We start from the raw sequence: 17,806 nt of genomic DNA on the forward strand, positions 1-17,806 counted from the left end.
GTCACGATTCAGTGATGTTACTGTGGTGCCCTTTTCCAAAGCAGATGGCACTATTTTGTCGTATGGTCATAAAACATAATGGTGCCATCCACACTAGAGAATACCACTGCAGTAATGTCACTACAGCAAGAACTCCAGGTGAAGAACGTCATTTTAAGTTGATGGATAAAGCAAAAGAACAGGATACAAAGCTTACTCTTGGACCTAAGAGACTAGACCTCAGACATGGGTCTAGCTTAGGACTGGGCCTCCATGACCAGGACCCAGCCTTGGCCGGGTCCCAGCAATGGGAATGGGCCTAGGCCTGGGCACTGGCTACTAGGGATGTGAATCGTTTTTTGACAATTTAAAACAATCGTCAGATATATTTTAAATCGTCAAAAATCGTTAGAGCCACGATACATTAGCAATTCCCCCGATTTATCGTCAAAAATCGTTAGAGCCATGATACATTAGCAATTCCCCCGATTTATCGTCAAAAATCGTAAATCGGGGGAGGGGGGAGGGGGAGGGCGGGAAAACCGGCACACCAAAACAACCCTGAAACTCACCCTGACCCTTTAAAACAAATCCCCCACCCTCCCGAACCCCCTCAAAATGTTTTAAATTACCTGGGGTCTAGTGGAGGGGTCCCGGCGCGATCTCCCGCTCTCGGGCCACGGCTGTGTTAATAGAAATGGCACTGGTGGCCCTTTGCCCTTACCATATGACAGGGCAAAGGTAGCGCCGGCGCCATTTTGGTTCCTGTCTCCCGTCATCATGAGTGCAGGAGATCGCTCCCGGACCCCCACTGGTCCCCCAGGGACTTTTGGCCAGCTTGGGGGGGCCTCCTGACCCCCACAAGACTTGCCAAAAGTCCAGCGGGGGTCAAGGAGCAACCTCCTGCACGCGGGCCGTATTGCCAATATTCAAAATGGCGCCGGCGCTACCTTTGCCCTGTCATATGGTAAGGGCAAAGGGCCACCAGCGCCATTTCTATTAACACAGCCGTGGCCCGAGAGCGGGAGATCGCGCCGGGACCCCCCCCCCCCCCCCACTGGACCCCAGGTAACTTAAAACATTTTGGGGGGGTTCGGGAGGGCAGGGGACTCGTCCTAAAGGGTCGGGGTGGGTTTCAGGGTCGTTTTGGTGTGCCAGTTTTCCCCCCCTCCCCCGATAAAATGATTTTTTAACCAAAAAAACCATGATGATCAGATTTCCCCCACCCCCTCATCCAAAATCGATCGTTAAGATGATCGATCACACTATTCACATCCCTACTGGCTACTAGGACTTATGCCTAGGCCTTTGGCCTAGGTGAACAGAATCTGACCTCGGGTCTTAGCCTAGGCCCAGGACTGAACTTCTGAGACTGGGACACTGCTTCACAAACCCCAGCATCAGATCCTGGCTGATGACAAGTTCCATTGCCAAGTCCTGGGACTGGGCCTTGGCAATGGCCCAAAACAATAACATGGCTGAGAGTGGATCCCATTGCTGGCCCAGGCCTAGGCCTAGGCCTAGGCCTGGGCCAGAGACAGGCTTGCACATTAGATTTTACTGGGCTGATTCTAGGCCCTGGTTCTGGGCCTAGGCCTAGGCCTAGGCCTAGGCCCAGAACCAGGGCCTAGAATCAGCCCAGTAAAATCTAATGTGCAAGCCTGTCTCTGTCACCAGGGCCCTGGCCAGGTCCAATGCTGGGACCTATCCAAGGCCCAGTCCCATTGTCTGGTCATGAGCCTAGGCCTGGAGGCTCATTACCAGGCCTTCTGCCATCTTATTTCCTCTTCTGGAGACTAAAAATCACATTACCTACCTGAAGGATGCGCTGCTGTGATGCCTTTGAAACACTTTCCTCCACAACTATCATCATCATTTTGTTGTATAGCAGTACATTTCATCTGAGGTACTTCAAAATGGCACCATCCACTCAGGTGGAAGATGCGACAGTGGTGTCACTGCAGTGCATCCTTTAAGAGAATGATATGATTTTTAGTCTCTGGAAGAAGAAAGCAAAGGGCCTGGACCTGGATCTCCGGGTCTAAACCTACACCCTGTTCCCGGTGATGGGATTTGGACTCTGCAGGACTATGGTGACTGAGCTGGGCCTAGGCGCGAGCCTCGGTGAAGGTCCCACCATTGACCAAGCCCCAAAATCAGGCCTAGGACTAGGCCTTGGGTCTTGACCTCATTCTAGGCCCTCACCTCAATGACAAGACCCAGCTTTAGGCCTAGGCCTGGACCTTAAACTTGGGCATCAGAAATGGGTACCAGCCTTAGCAAGGTCTAGATGACTGGCCTGGGCCCCAGCTTTGGTCCCGACCTAGGTCCAGGGCTCAGTGAGAGATCCCAGTCTTGGCTGGGCCCCAGCTTCAGGCCTGGGCCTAGGCATTGAATCTAGGCCGGGCATTGGTGACAGAATACAGCCTCAGGCTTCACCCTAGCATCCTGCCTAGGCCTAGGCCTAAGCTTGGGCTCAGCATCAGGTCCAGGCTTAGGCCTTGGTTCTTGATCTTGGCCTTCACTATGGAATCTGGCTTTGGCCAGGTCCTGGCATTAGACTAGGGCCTAGGCCTTGGTCCTAGGTCTCTGCCTTGACAATGAGACTCAGCCTCAGGCTGGGCCCAGGTGTCAGGCCTAGGCCCCGGCTTGGGCCTAAGCAATGGGACCAGAATCAGTTGGCCCTAGAGTTTGATCTGGGCTTAGGTCCTCAGCAATATGCCCTGGTCTTGGGCCAGACCAAAACATTTGGCCTAAGCCCTCAGCAATGGAACCCGGTGTTGCGCCTAGGTCTAGACCCAGGCCAGGCCTCGGTGATGGAACCTGGCCCAGCATTGAGTTTAGGCCTAGGCCCAGGCCTGGACCTCAGCCTTGGTGATGGGACCCGGTCTCAGAGACGAGCCTCGGCCCATTTTTCCTTTTAGAATGAAATCTAAGTGGCCTTCCCTCATTGACTTCAATGTAAAACAAACAAACAAAGGAGCACATTTTTTTTCATTTCATTTCAAACGAACCTGATGAATGACTGTCCTATGAAACAAATGAACGAACTGAATTTTTGACCCTGTACATTTCTATTTGACATGCAAAGTGCTAAAACCTTGCCGGAAACAGCTTACTTTCTAAGGGGTAGATTTTCAGACCGCGCGAATAGGCGTACTTTTGCTGGCGCATCAGGCGCCAGCAAAAGTACGCGGGATTTTAGTAGATACGTGCGGAGCCACGCGTATCCGCTAAAATCCGGGATCGGCGCGCGCAAGGCTATGGATTCTGTATAGCCGGCGCGCGCCGAGCCGCGCAGCCTACATCCATTCCCTCCGAGGCCGCTCCGATTTCGGAGCGGCCTCGGAGGGAACTTTCTTTTGCCCTCCCCTCACCTTCCCCTCCCTTCCCCTACCTAACCCACCCGCCCAGCCCTGTCTAAACCCCATCCTTACCTTTGTCAGGGGATTTACGCCTCCCTCCGGGAGGCGTAAATCCCCGCGCGCCAGCGGGCTGCTAGCGCACCAGGACGCGAACTGGGGGCAGGTCCGGAGGGCACGGCCACGCCCCCAGACCGCCCCAGGCCGTAACCATGACCCCGGACCCGCCCCCGAAATGCTCCCGACACGCCCCCAAAACGGCGCTGTGCTCGGTCCCGCCCCTGACACGCCCCCGACACGCCCCCTCCGAAATCCCCGGGACTTACGCAAGTCCCGGGGCTCTGCGCGCACCGGTAGGCCTATGTAAAATAGGCTCACCGGCGCGCAGGGCCCTGCTCGCCTAAATCCGCCCGGATTTGGGCGGATTTAGGCGAGCAGGGCTCTTAAAATCCGCCCCTAAGGGAACAGGAGATAAAATGACTTCTCCATTACATTAATTTAATGTAATCTAATTAAAATAGATCTTTTTATTTTGCTTTTTTCACAGAGCATTCAGATTCAAGGCAGATTATAACCAATCAAGCATAAAAGTAGCATGGCATTATCAATACAACATAAAATTGCATTTATATATTTATAATTTGGATTTATTACTTGTCTTTTTAAATAAGAAATTGATGTAAGGTGAGATACATCATATAAGGTTGGAAGCATATGTTCAGCGATCAGTTAGTTAAAAAATCGTTAAAAATCGTTTTTTCCGATTAGTGCGCACTAACTCGAGTTAGTGCGCACTAACGGGAGTTAGTGCGCACTAACTGGGAGTTAGTGCGCACTAACTGAAAATGATACAATTTGACACTTTTCAGGTCAGTTAAGGTCAGTTTAGGAATGAATATGTATTCCTATTGGCTGCCCTCTTATTTATTCATGTTACCAAGTTTCCTACTGACAGTATATGGAGGATGGGAAATGGAAACAGTTGGTAGCTTGACAAAACAAGTAATGTGATCAGTCAATGTGACTAGAACTTGTGCCCTAACCCTGATACCAGGGGTATTGTGATCTTCCTGCACACAGTGCCCTATCCCTATTAATACCAGGAGTGTTGTGATCTTCCTGCACACAGTGCCCTATCCCTAATACCAGGGGTGTTGTGATCTTCCTGCACACAGTGCCCTATTCCTGATACTGGGGGTGTTGTGATCTTCCTGCACACAGTGCCCTATTCCTGATACCGGGGGTGTTGTGATCTTCTTGCACACATCCCGATATCAGGGATAGGGCACTGCATGCAGGAAGATCACAACACTCCTGGTATTAATAGGGATAGGGCACTGCATGCAGGAAGATCACAACACTCCTGGTATTAATAGGGATAGGGCACTGCATGCAGGAAGATCACAACACCCCTGGTATCAGGGATAGGGCACTGTGTGCAGGAAGATCACAATACCCCGGAGGAGTGAGGGTCAGGCAGCTCCCCCCTGTCTGTGAAGCCAGCCTCTCACTAGTAATGCAGGGAGGGAGCTGTCTCAGACTTCACCATCCTCCCCCCCCCCCCCTTACCCACACACCATTCACTAGCTGGGACATGGGGGAAGTCAGGAGTGAGGGTCAGGCAGCTCCCCCCTGTCTGTGAAGCCAGCCTCTCACTAGTAATGCAGGGAGGGAGCTGTCTCAGACTTCACCATCCACCCCCCCCCCCTCACCCACACACCATTCACTAGCTGGGACATGGGGGAAGTCAGGAGTGAGGGACAGGCAGCTCCCCCCTGTCTGTGAAGCCAGCCTCTCACTAGTAATGCAGGGAGGGAGCTGTCTCAGACTTCACCATCCTCCCCCCCCCCCTCACCCACACACCATTCACTAGCTGGGACATGGGGGAAGTCAGGAGTGAGGGTCAGGCAGCTCCCCCCTGTCTGTGAAGCCAGCCTCTCACTAGTAATGCAGGGAGGGAGCTGTCTCAGACTTCACCATCCTCCCCCCCCCCCTCACCCACACACCATTCACTAGCTGGGACATGGGGGAAGTCAGGAGTGAGGGTCAGGCAGCTCCCCCCTGTCTGTGAAGCCAGCCTCTCACTAGTAATGCAGGGAGGGAGCTGTCTCAGACTTCACCATCCTCTCCCCCCCCCCTCACCCACACACCATTCACTAGCTGGGACATGGGGGAAGTCAGGAGTGAGGGTCAGGCAGCTCCCCCCTGTCTGTGAAGCCAGCCTCTCACTAGTAATGCAGGGAGGGAGCTGTCTCAGACTGGTATCAGGGTTAGGGCACTGTGTGCAGGAAGATCACAACACTCCTGGTATTAATAGGGATAGGGCACTGTAAGAGATGACTGTAGTAGATTGAATAAAGATCTGATGTTTCTGCTCTCCTCACACCAAACAAAAACAACACACAAGCAGAGAAGCCCTTCTTACAAAGCTGAGCTAGTGAGTTAAGTAGGAGGAAAAGTAAACATACTGGTGCCAGTGTGGCTTCTTAAAAAATACACTTACCAACAATCAATTACATATATTTGAACTGTGTACAGTTCCAGCCAGGACCACCTTTCTAAAATGCACAGTGATTGGCAAATTCAACATGCACTAGCATTTCAGGTGCCTGCTAACAAAAATAATAAACAAACAAGTTCTAGTCACGTGAGTGCTGATCATTACATTACTTTTTTTGTCAAGCTTCCAACTGTTTCCATTTCACATCCCCCCAACCATATTGGTAACATCAATAGATAAGAGCACAGCCAGCCAATAGGAATACATACATACATATTCATTCCTAAGTGACCTTTACTGACCTGGGAAGTGTGAACACTTTGTTTCATTTTCTGTTGGTGTTCGTTAGTTTCCAGTTCCATTTCCCATCCCCCCAACCATCACCTCAGTGGTAACCTTGGTAATATCAATAGATAAGAGGGCAGCCAGCCAATAGGAACACATATTCATTCCTAACTGACCTTCAGTGACCTGGAAAGTGTTTATTTGTATCATTTTCAGTTAGTGCGCACTAAATCGAGTTAGTGCGCACTAACGGGGAGTTAGTGCGCACTAACTCGAGTTAGTGCGCACTAACACGATTTAACGATTTTTAATGATAAATCGTTAGAATTTCTATTGTATCGTGTTCTATAACGATTTAAGACGATATAAACATTATCGGACGATAATTTTAATCGTTGAAAAACGATTCACATCCCTAATAAACATTAAAATAAAGAAAAAAACAAAAACAGCAAAAAAAAGAAACAGCTCTCCCCAGGTCTCCAATACCCACTACCCGTCCTTCACACCCAAAAAAATGCCTGGGCCAGTATCCTCCCCTCTCCGCACTTACTCACATGCCGATACAGTAAAAGTCGCAGGAGAGCGGGCGAGCGCCCGCACAGGCCACTCTCCTGTGCGTGCGATTCAGTAAAAAAAAATATTCAAATTAGGGCCCGTGGTAAAAAGAGGCGCTAGGGACACTAGCGCGTCCGTAGCGCCTCTTTTTTGACAGGAGCAGCGGCTGTCAGCGAGTTTGACAGCCGACGCTCAATTTTGCCGGCATCGGTTTTCAAACCCGCTGACAGCAACGAGTTCAGAAACCGGACGCCGGCAAAATTGAGCGTCCGGTTTTCAACCCGCGAGCCGCGGACCGATTTTAAATTTTAAATGTTTTTATTTTTAATAATTATTTTTAACGTTTGTGACCTCCGACTTAATATCGCCATGATATTAAGTCAGAGGGTGCACAGAAAAGCAGTTTTTACTGCTTTTCTGTGCACTTTCCCGGTGCCGGCAGAAATTAACGCCTACCTTTGGGTAAGCGCTAATTTCTGAAAGTAAAATGTGCGGCTTGGCTGCACATTTTACTTACTGAATTGCACAGGAATAACTAATAGGGCCATCAACATGCATTTGCATGTTGCGGGCACTATTATTTTCGGGATGGTTGGACGCGCATTTTCAACGAGCTATTACCCCTTACTGAATAAGGGGTAAAGTTAGCGCGTCAAACGCGCATCCAAACGCGGGTTAACAGTGTGCTCCGGTGGAGCGCACTGTACTGTATCGGCCTGTCAGTCTGGGGGGGATCCAATGATGAAACCTAGACTCAGGCAGAAGCCTCGGTCTTGCATAGGCCTAGGCCATAGTAGGTCGCTGTGACCTCGGTCTAGGCCCTAAGCAAGGCCCAGGCTTTGAGGCCTGGTCCTGACACCAGAGTATTGGTCTCAGCCTTGGCCCAGGCCTGACACTGGAGCCCAGTCCTGAAACCAAATCCCAAAGCCTGGGCCTCAACCAAAACTCAGGTCCAAAGCCAGGGCCTGACACTGGGGCCCAACCTGGACCCAGGCCCAATGCCATGGCAACACCCGTGTGTCCAGGCTAAGGCCCAAGTGTCATGACCCAGCCTCTGGGTCGGGCCTGGTCTGGGCCGAGGCCAATCGACATTCCTAGCTGGAATGCATGGGCTGGTAGGATAGTATTTATTTATTTATTAAAACATTTATATACTACTTTATCTAAAATTCTAAGTGGCTTTCAAAAAAATAGATTCATAAAAATAATAAATACTTAAAACACAAACATAACTGCTCAAGTGAGTGGGATAGTTATCCGTATTCACATATTTTGCCCAGCCATAATCAGAGTACTATCTTCTATTCCTGATAATTTTAAGAGAAAGCCTTGTCAAATAGGTTTATTTTCAAATTCTTCTTAAAATATTTGAAACATGATTCTTCTTGAAGGGAGTCCAGCAGACCATTCCTTAATATAGGAGCTGACATGGTAAGCATTTTTTCATGTGAGCCAGTGAGTCTCATTAGAAGCACTGATGGTTTAACAGGTAAACATTGACCAGAAGATGCTAAATTATTTTCAGGCCTATATACAGGGCGTTTCAAAATGATGGACCCGATTTCAAAGCAATCAAAATGGGGTCCATCTTTCTGAAACACCCTGTAGTTTAAGCAGTGAACTAATGCACTGAGGGGGGCCTTATTATTCATTGCTTTGTGAATCTAAGATAGTATTTTAAATGTAATTCCCGACTCAATCAGCAGTCAGTGCACAGAGCAGAGAGCAGAGAGTGACAGGACCATAATGACAAGATCCCATAAGAATGTGGGCTAATGAATTTTGTATACCTTGTAGAGCTCATAGAGTAGATGAAGGAAGGGCCTCAGTAAATGGCACTGCGATAATCTAACCCTGTTAGTACCTTAGCTTCAAAAACAGTACAGAAATAACTTAAATTCAAAAGGAGACTTCATTTTCTGGAGCATTCAAAGCTTAACAAAAATGAGCTCCTTGCAACCATTTTCATGTGAGGTTTAAAAAATAACTCCCAGATTCTGAGCTTCACTTACAATTGAAATTTGAAGTCTGTCAAAGTATTGATTCTTAGGAAAAGATGAAGATGCAACTCTACTAATTCTAATGATCTCAGTATTTTCTAAATTTGTTGTTGGTTAGCCAAATCTGATAGATGGGTAAGCAGTAATCGGTCCTAAGGTGGCTTTAATGTCAGATGATATTGAAAAAAAAGAATTGGAGTATCATCAGCATATATTCTGTAATGTACCTAGAAGCCAATACTGGATGATCCTCCTGGTGCATGCCCAGTCGATGCTCAAAATACTGTAATAAGAACTTTAAAGTGAACACAATATTTAATAGCCAATAAAGATGTAATAACAATGGTATGTTAAAGAGAAACATACCATGATAAATTAACAGCAAAAATTATTCAATCACCATCATATTTGGGCAGAATGCGTTTAGTAGGTACACATCATTCAGTGTGCTCCGCACATCTAATCATTGCCACAGTATTTAATCATCGGTCATTTTTTAAAATATTTTTTTAAGTGATGCAAAATTGAAATGTGTGAGTAATAATAAAGTATTTTTTACAAATTTGGTCCACAGTCTTATTAATACTGGTTTCTTAACTTAACTTGCATGTTGTCAGCCCAAAGAACTGATTTGTCAAGTTCAAGATGTAAAGACATCAGACATGGTCCATGTTTCAGAAAGCGGGATTCGTTCTTCACGGGGCTAATTACTGTTCCGGTGTTCCTCCGGCTTCATGATAGTCAACTTAAAATAAGTCACAAAATTACAAAATATTAAAGTATCATTACGACAGGTCTAACCATCAAAGTTCCCAATAAATTCATCAAAAGGTTTGTTATACTTCAACGATAATAAACGTCATTAATGCCATACCTTATAGACATGTTTGCATCTTACCGCAATGTTAGTGAGTGACAGCGATTTTTGGCGGGCTATTTCAAGGCTGTCAATATGGCGTTAAACCAGAAATGACGTAAATGACCATATATGGAGTAAAAAATGACGCTCAAAAAGTAAATGACATATATAACCAAATTAGGACTAGCCATGGTGATGTATGTATAAGGAAGCGTCCATATAGTCAACATTGCCTCGTTGATGAAGTTATAAAATATAATACCATTCAATGGCCAAATTAAGACCATGTAGATGTACAGTATTGAGTTTGTAGATCCATTGTTCTCTTAGATTGAGAATTGCTTAGGATCACCCCCCTCTCATTGACCACAATTTGGTCGATGACCCTCCATCTTAGATCCTCAAAGGAATGTGATAGTTCCATATAATATGCCACTAAAGGAGCTTGAGTTTTGGACGTAGATAAGCAACTCCGGTATTCAATTAACCGTGTGTGAATCGGACGTTTTGTGCGGCCTATATAGAGTTTGTTGCAGGGGCATATAATCATGTAAATAACCAACTTCGAATTACAATCTGTGTAGATATAAGCAATATGATTAATCCCTGATTGGTCCTTCCATGTAGGTCCAGTGATGGTTAAAGGGCACATAGAACATTTTGAATTATCGGGCCATTTGCCAACTTTTCTTTCTCAAAATGATCTTTAGTAACTGTATTTTGAATCATTTATAGCCTGTCTACCTCCTTCCAGGAAGACCCAAACAAACATTACAGTAGTCAAGATGTGAGAACACAAATGCTTGCAACACATTCCTAAGCTCTGACTGATGAAATAAAGAAGTGTCAGGGGAAAAAGTGAGATCTGAACCCTACTTTACAGCTCATTGCTCTAACCAATAGGTGATACCTCCCTCGGAAATTCAATTAATTTGGTTTCTCAAACTGCTTTAGAACTGCTGTGTTGGTCATTCTGTTTATCTCAGAGGTTCTTATCAGTTAGATAGGTAGACATCGAAAGTCAATAAAATGTTTGGTGCCAGTCAAGTTGTTCAGTCTCAGAGTTGAAATTTACTGTATATCATCATCATCATCCTCATTCCTGAAAAGGAAGATGTAGGTGATGGAGATTCTGGTACGATAAGGGGTCAATATTCAAATGATTTATGCAGTTAAAATAGGATTTTAACCAAATAAATTTAACCTGTTAAATATTCCATCCACTGCATGGCTAAATGTTGTGTGTGCAGAATATTGCTGTATGCATGGATTTAGCTGGTCAAAAAAGAGGCTGGATCTGGACATGTCCCAAGCAGGCTTTTCAAATTTAGGGGGTCATTTATCAAAGTGCTATATGGCATTTTCGCATGCGTTAAGGCTTTTTTGCATGCAAAAAATGTCATTAATGCATGCGAAAGCACCATAACGTTTGGTGCGATGCAAATGAGAAAAAGGGAAGGATATTGGAGTGGGAAATTTGGCCAAGTGGGCTGAGCTCACAGTTTTGCAAAGCCCTATCACATGGCTTTAACTACACCTTTTCTATTTGTGTAAAGCCATGTGATAGGGCTTTATCATGGTTGCAATGCTCCTGGAGAGCCAGCCAAGCTCTCCTGAGAGAGAGAGAGAGAGAGAGACTGACTAGCCATAATGCCCTCACGCTAGATAGGTATTTATATCTGTATGGGAGGCCCACCTAGTAACTCAAGGTGAGGTTTAGGTATTAGTGTAGGGGTTAGGGCCACTTTGACATTCAAAGTGAGATGTACGAACAGAACAGTGCTCTCTTGTGAAGATATGATGACCTTCAGAGTGAGGAAACTCACCCAAAGATGAGATTTGTGCAATGTTCTCTCTCTCTCTCTCTCCAGGAGCTTAAACCTCCTAAACATGGTCCTCCCAGAGGTTGTATCTAGGAAATACATCAATTCTGGAAAAAATGTATCACAATTTTCCCTAAGATAGCACTTCGCATAAGTATTAGCGCAAATAGCGATAAACTGCCTATTACCATAAAACACACGCCTTTTCCTAACACATGCGATATTTAGTGCATTTTGATAATTCCAGGCCTTAACCAGTTAGCATAATATTGAGCATTATCCAGCTAAAAGCACGATATTCAACACTAACCAGCTAATTTGGCCAACAAGTCTGTCTGCACAAATGGCTATCCTAAATCAAACAACGCAAGTTTTATACAGGTAGGTTTAACCAGATATTCAGTTGTACACTTAACTAGTTAACCAATTAACTGTACAGCTCTGACAATTAAAGGGGGATCCTTGAAAATTTCATGTAAAGATACTCTACTTGTTCAAGTGTGGACTCCCTGTTAGTTTTTTCATATTAGATGCATCTGTTCTGATATGGGTAACTTTGAAAAGCAAGCTGGGATAGTAAGTGCCCGGTTTCAACAATGGGAGTACACCAGATGGGTGGTCAAAAATGCTTATAAACGTGCAAAGTTTTCTGATAGATAAGCACTGTTACAGTATAAGCCTAAAAAAGAGACTCCCCAGTTAGTTTGTGTATTAAAACAAACTATGGCTACTGCAGCGTCGATCTGAAACAACTGGCATATTTTATCTTTACATAAAATTTTTACGGATCCCCCCTTTAATTGTCACTACATGGGGAAGGAATATCCATGATAGATTAGTGCATACTCAATTACCTGTGACAACAAATGCTGAAGACATAGGCCATTTTAAATGTGGTCAATGTACCCATTGTCACAATTGCATTGAAGGAGTGAATTGGATTGACCCGATGACCAAGTATAGAGTTTTGTGCAAGTCGCGCACCACCTGTATTTCCACCTTTGTGGTTTATGCCTTGATTTGTCCATGCCCTAAAGTTTATGTAGAGAGGACCACTCGCAGTATGCAGGCGCGTTTGAATAAACATAAATCTTGGCTGAATAAACAACAATTGATTGCTCCCATTGTATCACATTGTCTACAGCATCAGCATTGTTTTTCACAATTGAAGTGGATGATTTTGGATCAAGTGAAGATTTCATCTGGGGGGGGGGGGGGGCATCATACACACATTTTGAATTATCGGGAGTCCTTTTGGATTTTTACATTGAAGACCCAGATACCATCAGGTCTAAATGAAGAACTGGACTGGAATTCTTTTATCTAAGCGGGATAAGTTGATTGTCAGAAAGTGGGAGTATCAGTGTACAACTGCTGTAATTTTGTATGATGACTGGTGATTGGATAGATTGAAGCAGGCAGTAGAGTATAAGGATGCCAGTAATGTTGATGTGCATGAGAGTGTCTTGAATTTGAAACCGGAGGCACTCAGAGGTCCATCTGGGATGGTGACAAAAACCTAAGTGCTATAAGGAATTGGTAAAGCTTCTGATGGTATTAAGCAGGCTGACATCCCCTGAGGAAACACCATGAGGAAAGACCATTGGGCAGATGGCAGTATCACCAAATTTACGTTGGTATTGAATGCTTAGAGAAGCGCATACTTTAGATGATTTGCAGATTTGGTCAAGTGTAGACTTGAGCTTTCAGCGCTATTGTGGTAATACTATCTCACCATGTATTCTTTGAACCTGAGCAGCTCAGGGATTTTCTGACTGGTCACTCACATAGTACCCCTAGAGAGGGATCAATATAGATGATGAAAGGTAGCTCCTCCTATCGGATACTTATTTAGATATTTTTTTATTTTGCTCTTGTTTAAATGCCCCCCCCCCACATTTCTTATATTTAGGTATATATATTCTAGAATTGTTATAAATGTTTAAAAATATAATTGGAAATACTTATGTTTTGAGTATATATACCATGTTCTATATGAGAAATATTACATGCAATTATGTGAAAATTTGAAAATAAAAAAGAAAATAACTACTATTACTAGCATAAGATTAGTTACTTGTAGCCTGGATTGGCCACTGTTGGAAACAAGATTCTGGGCTTGATGGACCCTTGGTCTGACCCAGTATGGCAATTTCTTATGTTCACATGTTCTTAAACACAATGGGGCGGATTTTCAGAGCCCTGCTCGCCTAAATCCGCCCAAAACCGGGCGGATTTAGGCGAGCAGGGCCCTGCGTGCAGGTGAGCCTATTTTACATAGGCCTACCGGCGCGCGCAGAGCCCCGGGGCTCGCGTAAGTCCCGGGGTTCTCCGAGGGGGTGTGTCGGGGGCGTGTCAGGGGCGGGCCCGAACCGCGCGGCGTTTAGGGGGCGTGCCGGGAGCGTTTCGGGGGCAGACCCGGGGGCGTGGCCGCGCCCTCCGGACCCGCCCCCAGGTCGCGGCCTGGAGCGCAGGAGGCCCGCTGACGCGCGGGGATTTACGCCTCCCTCCGGGAGGCGTAAATCCCCCGACAAAGGTAAGGTGGGGGTTTAGACAGGGCCGGGCAGGTGGGGAAGGTGAGGGGAGGGCAAAGGAAAGTTCCCTCTGAGGCCGCTCCGATTTCGGAGCAGCCTTGGAGGGAACGGGGGTAGGCTGCGCGGCTCGGCGCACGCCGGCTATACAAAATCCATAGCCTTGCGCGCGCCGATCCAGGTTTTTAGCAGATACGCGCGGCTCCGCGCGTATCTACTAAAATCCAGCGTACTTTTGTTTGCGCCTGGAGCGCAAACAAAAGTAGGCTATTCGCGCTCCTTTTAAAATCTGCCCCAATAAATATTACCTTAATGCTTAATAAGACCCAGAAAAATGATGTCAAAAGTCAAGATCTCACTGACTATGCCTTAATATGATCTCTTTCCAATATGCAATCCAAATAAATGCAAATTGAAACGGATGCCTCACTCAATGGCAAAATACATACATTACTTTCAGCTGTATATGTGAGTACAGTCATTTCCGGTTTGAAGGTAAGCAGCAGGAACAGCAGAGCAGTTTTGTTCTCTTGAAGGTTGTATAAAATTGGTTGTAGACAAATTTGTGGAATAATGAGTTAAAGTTTGTTTTTTTTAATTTTTAAATTACAGTTTATGACCATATCGAAATGAAGAATGGATTTGTTCAAATATATTTAAAAGGCCCTGGAATGTATTTTGCCCATGAGTGAGGCATCCATTTCACTTTACTTTTATTTGGATTGCATATTGGAAATAGTTTGTATTAGGGAATAGATGGTAAGATCCTGACTTTTAACATCTTTTTCCGGGTCTTATTAGGTAATAAGGAAGTATTTATTGTGTTTCATTTTATTTTATTCATAGAGATAAACAATTTAAATCTCCCATGATGAAGCCCTCACTAGAGAGGGTGAAATGAAGAATTTTTTGTCAGGAATAGCGCACAGAAGTTACTTTTGCATGAATAAGTGGAGATCCAGTAAATGAATATTTTAAACAGGAATAATGCATAGAAGATAGTTTCGCATAAATAAGCGGAAACCCATTATTCAAGGACTTTAAACATAAAATAAATGGACATCTGGTATACATATTTTTCATATAAAAAAAACTGAAGAGAATTTCTCAGAAACAGTTTTGTATAAATTTTGTTGAACATTTCGGTGAACCAATTTAGTAAAAAATACGAAGAGGATAGTCTTTTGAGATTCCTAAATGAAATTTGGATTCAAATACTTTGCTTTGGATTGTATGTAAGATTCAAGTGTGTGTTATAATGTAATATTGTAACTTTGTAAGATTGGCACATTTCTACATTGTTTCCTTTTAAAATTCATTAGTATGTGTGGAGGAGTGAATGATCTATAGGGTTTAGAATGAGTGTTGGTAACATATGATAAGAAGCTTATAATGTTCATAGATATGACACATGAAATTGTTTTGTATAAAATGTAATAATTTAATTAAAATTGGTGTTTAATTATTTAAAAAAAATATTTTCTCTCTTTGTGTATTTGTTGTATTTCTATGTGAGAGAATACAGTTTGTTCCTTCATTATATTGTACTTCTGGTTCTATCTGCTCTGTTTCGGTTCTGTAAAGGTATCAAAGTGAATGTCATGTCTTATTTAAATATGTTTTGTTATCTTTTCAGCTTCATTCAGATATGGATAAGGGAGATGGATCAATAAAATATATTCTGACCGGTGATGGGGCTGGAACCATGTTTACAATCGATGATACCACTGGGGACATTCATGCTATTCAGAGACTGGATCGAGAAGAAAGGTCTCAATATACCCTAAGAGCCCAGGCCCTAGACAGACGGACAGGCAGACCAATGGAGCCAGAGTCAGAGTTTATCATCAAAATTCAAGACATCAATGACAATGAACCCAAGTTCCTTGATGGTCCCTATATAGCTTCAGTGCCGGAAATGTCACCAGTTGGTAAGCTGAAATTACCTATCCACACTACACCTTATCTATCATTGAGCTACATGCTTTCTTGGGGTATTAGAATTCTTTTGAATTTTATTCTTCTATGTGATCTATCCATTCAGTTTTTTGTCATCATGAAATAATGAAATACAGAAATGCTGTTTAGTAACCATTTCTAAATGACTTGGGCCTTATAGACTGGGGTCCCTAATAACCTTAGATCAGGGTGTGCCAAAGACTGATTTGGTGATGTACTCCAAAGTAGGAATGTGAATCATTTTTTGATGATTTAAAATATCGTCCGATATATTTTAAATCGTCAAAAATCGTTAGGGCCACGATACAATAACAATTCCCCCAATTTATCGTCAAAAAATCGTAAATCGGGGGAAGGGGGAGGGGAAGGGGGAGGGAGGGAAAACCGGCACACTAAAACACCCTAAAACCCACCCCCGACCCTTTAAATTAAATCCCCCACCCTCCCGAACCCCCCCAAAATGCCTTAAATTACCTGGGGGTCCAGCGGGGGTCTGGAATGGCCTCCTGAAATTGAATCATGTTGTCTTCAGCCGGACCCCCGCTGGACTTTTGGCAAGTCTTGTGGGGGTCAGGAGCCCCCCCCCCAAGCTGGCCAAAAGTCCCTGGGGGTCCGGGAGCGACCTCCTGCAGTCGATCTCCTGCCGGCGCCATTTTCCATACGGAAAAATGATTCGCGGCAGGAGATCGCTCCCGGACCTCCGCTGGACCCCCAGGGACTTTTGGCCAGCTTGGGGGGGCCTCCTGACCCCCACAAGACTTGCCAAAAGTCCAGCGGGGGTCCGGAACGACCTCCTGCAGTCGAATCGTGTTGGTCTATGGCCGGCGCCATTTTGCGCCACCATTTTGCAAAATGGCGGCGCAAAATGGTGCCGGCTGAAGACAACACGATTCGATTTCAGGAGGCCGTTCCAAACCCCCGCTGGACCCCCAGGTAATTTAAGGCATTTTGGGGGGGTTCGGGAGGGTGGGGGATTTAATTTAAAGGGTCGGGTGGGTTTTAGGGTGTTTTAGTGTGCCGGCTCACGATTTTAACGATTTTCACGATACTTTAAACACCCAAACGGCAACAATACGATTCCCTCCCCCTCCCAGCCAAAATCGATCGTTAAGACGATTGAGGACACGATTCACATCTCTACTCCAAAGTAAAAATTGCAGGCATGTGACATGTAATATCAAATTTGAAGCATTCAATAACATTCATATTCAGCAATTGTCTCATTCTTTGAATGAGACTGAGTATAAAATCATTTGTTAGGATTTTACCATACAGTACACAATTCAAAAAGTGGAGTCTTCAGAGAGTCAAGTGATTAATGCCCAAGAATTGAAATACTTCTATTCCAAAGGATACAAAGGAGGCGCATAACAAAGTTTAAATCCTGGAGGAGGAATAATTTAAATGTTCCTGTGCAATTTGACTGGGATAAGAGCTTTGTAATTGAATGTTTCACCTCTTGATATATTAAGGTGGTATTTCCAGGAAATACCTTGATTTTATGGTCTAAGCTCAAGCAGTAAGGTAAGTGTTCAGTCTGTAGTTTATATTTCTAATGTGTTAGCCGCTACAAACACATATGATTCAGACTAGAGGGTTAGAAATTAGCAATAAATAAATAAATTGATAGATATTGAAGGTATTGCACGGCTGTTGGAGGAAACATAACAGAAGAATTGAAAGGCATTTTTCTGGTTTATTTTGCCTTATTGCCTTTTAGGGATTGGACTCAAAAGATTTTGCTTTTTCGTCAGGATACTATTTGGGCTGGAAATATGTGATTTTCCAAATGTTTCTAAGGTGACACAAAGTTAGCAATGAAAGCTTTCGGAATTGTGCCCTCTTTTGGTTGCTCTCAGGACTGAGGTTTTCCTCAGATTTCCATGTAAGTGTTATGCACAAGGAAACTATTATATTTTTTTGATTGGTCCAATAAAACTTATGTCAGTT

The 17,806-nt window shown here is 44.6% G+C and overlaps 1 protein-coding gene across 1 annotated transcript in view; it reads left to right on the top strand.

Annotated features, from left to right (window-relative positions):
* The window catches only part of CDH20 (cadherin 20), a 400,608-nt gene that overhangs the window by 220,550 nt on the left and 162,252 nt on the right, over positions 1-17,806 (top strand). The window contains exon 4 of the mRNA XM_029590479.1: positions 15,534-15,828. Coding sequence (XP_029446339.1) covers positions 15,534-15,828 — 295 coding nt within the window. The remainder of the gene's footprint in view (positions 1-15,533; positions 15,829-17,806) is intronic.

The sequence above is a fragment of the Rhinatrema bivittatum genome, chromosome 2, assembly GCF_901001135.1.
Source record: "Rhinatrema bivittatum chromosome 2, aRhiBiv1.1, whole genome shotgun sequence".
Lineage (NCBI taxonomy): Eukaryota > Metazoa > Chordata > Amphibia > Gymnophiona > Rhinatrematidae > Rhinatrema > Rhinatrema bivittatum.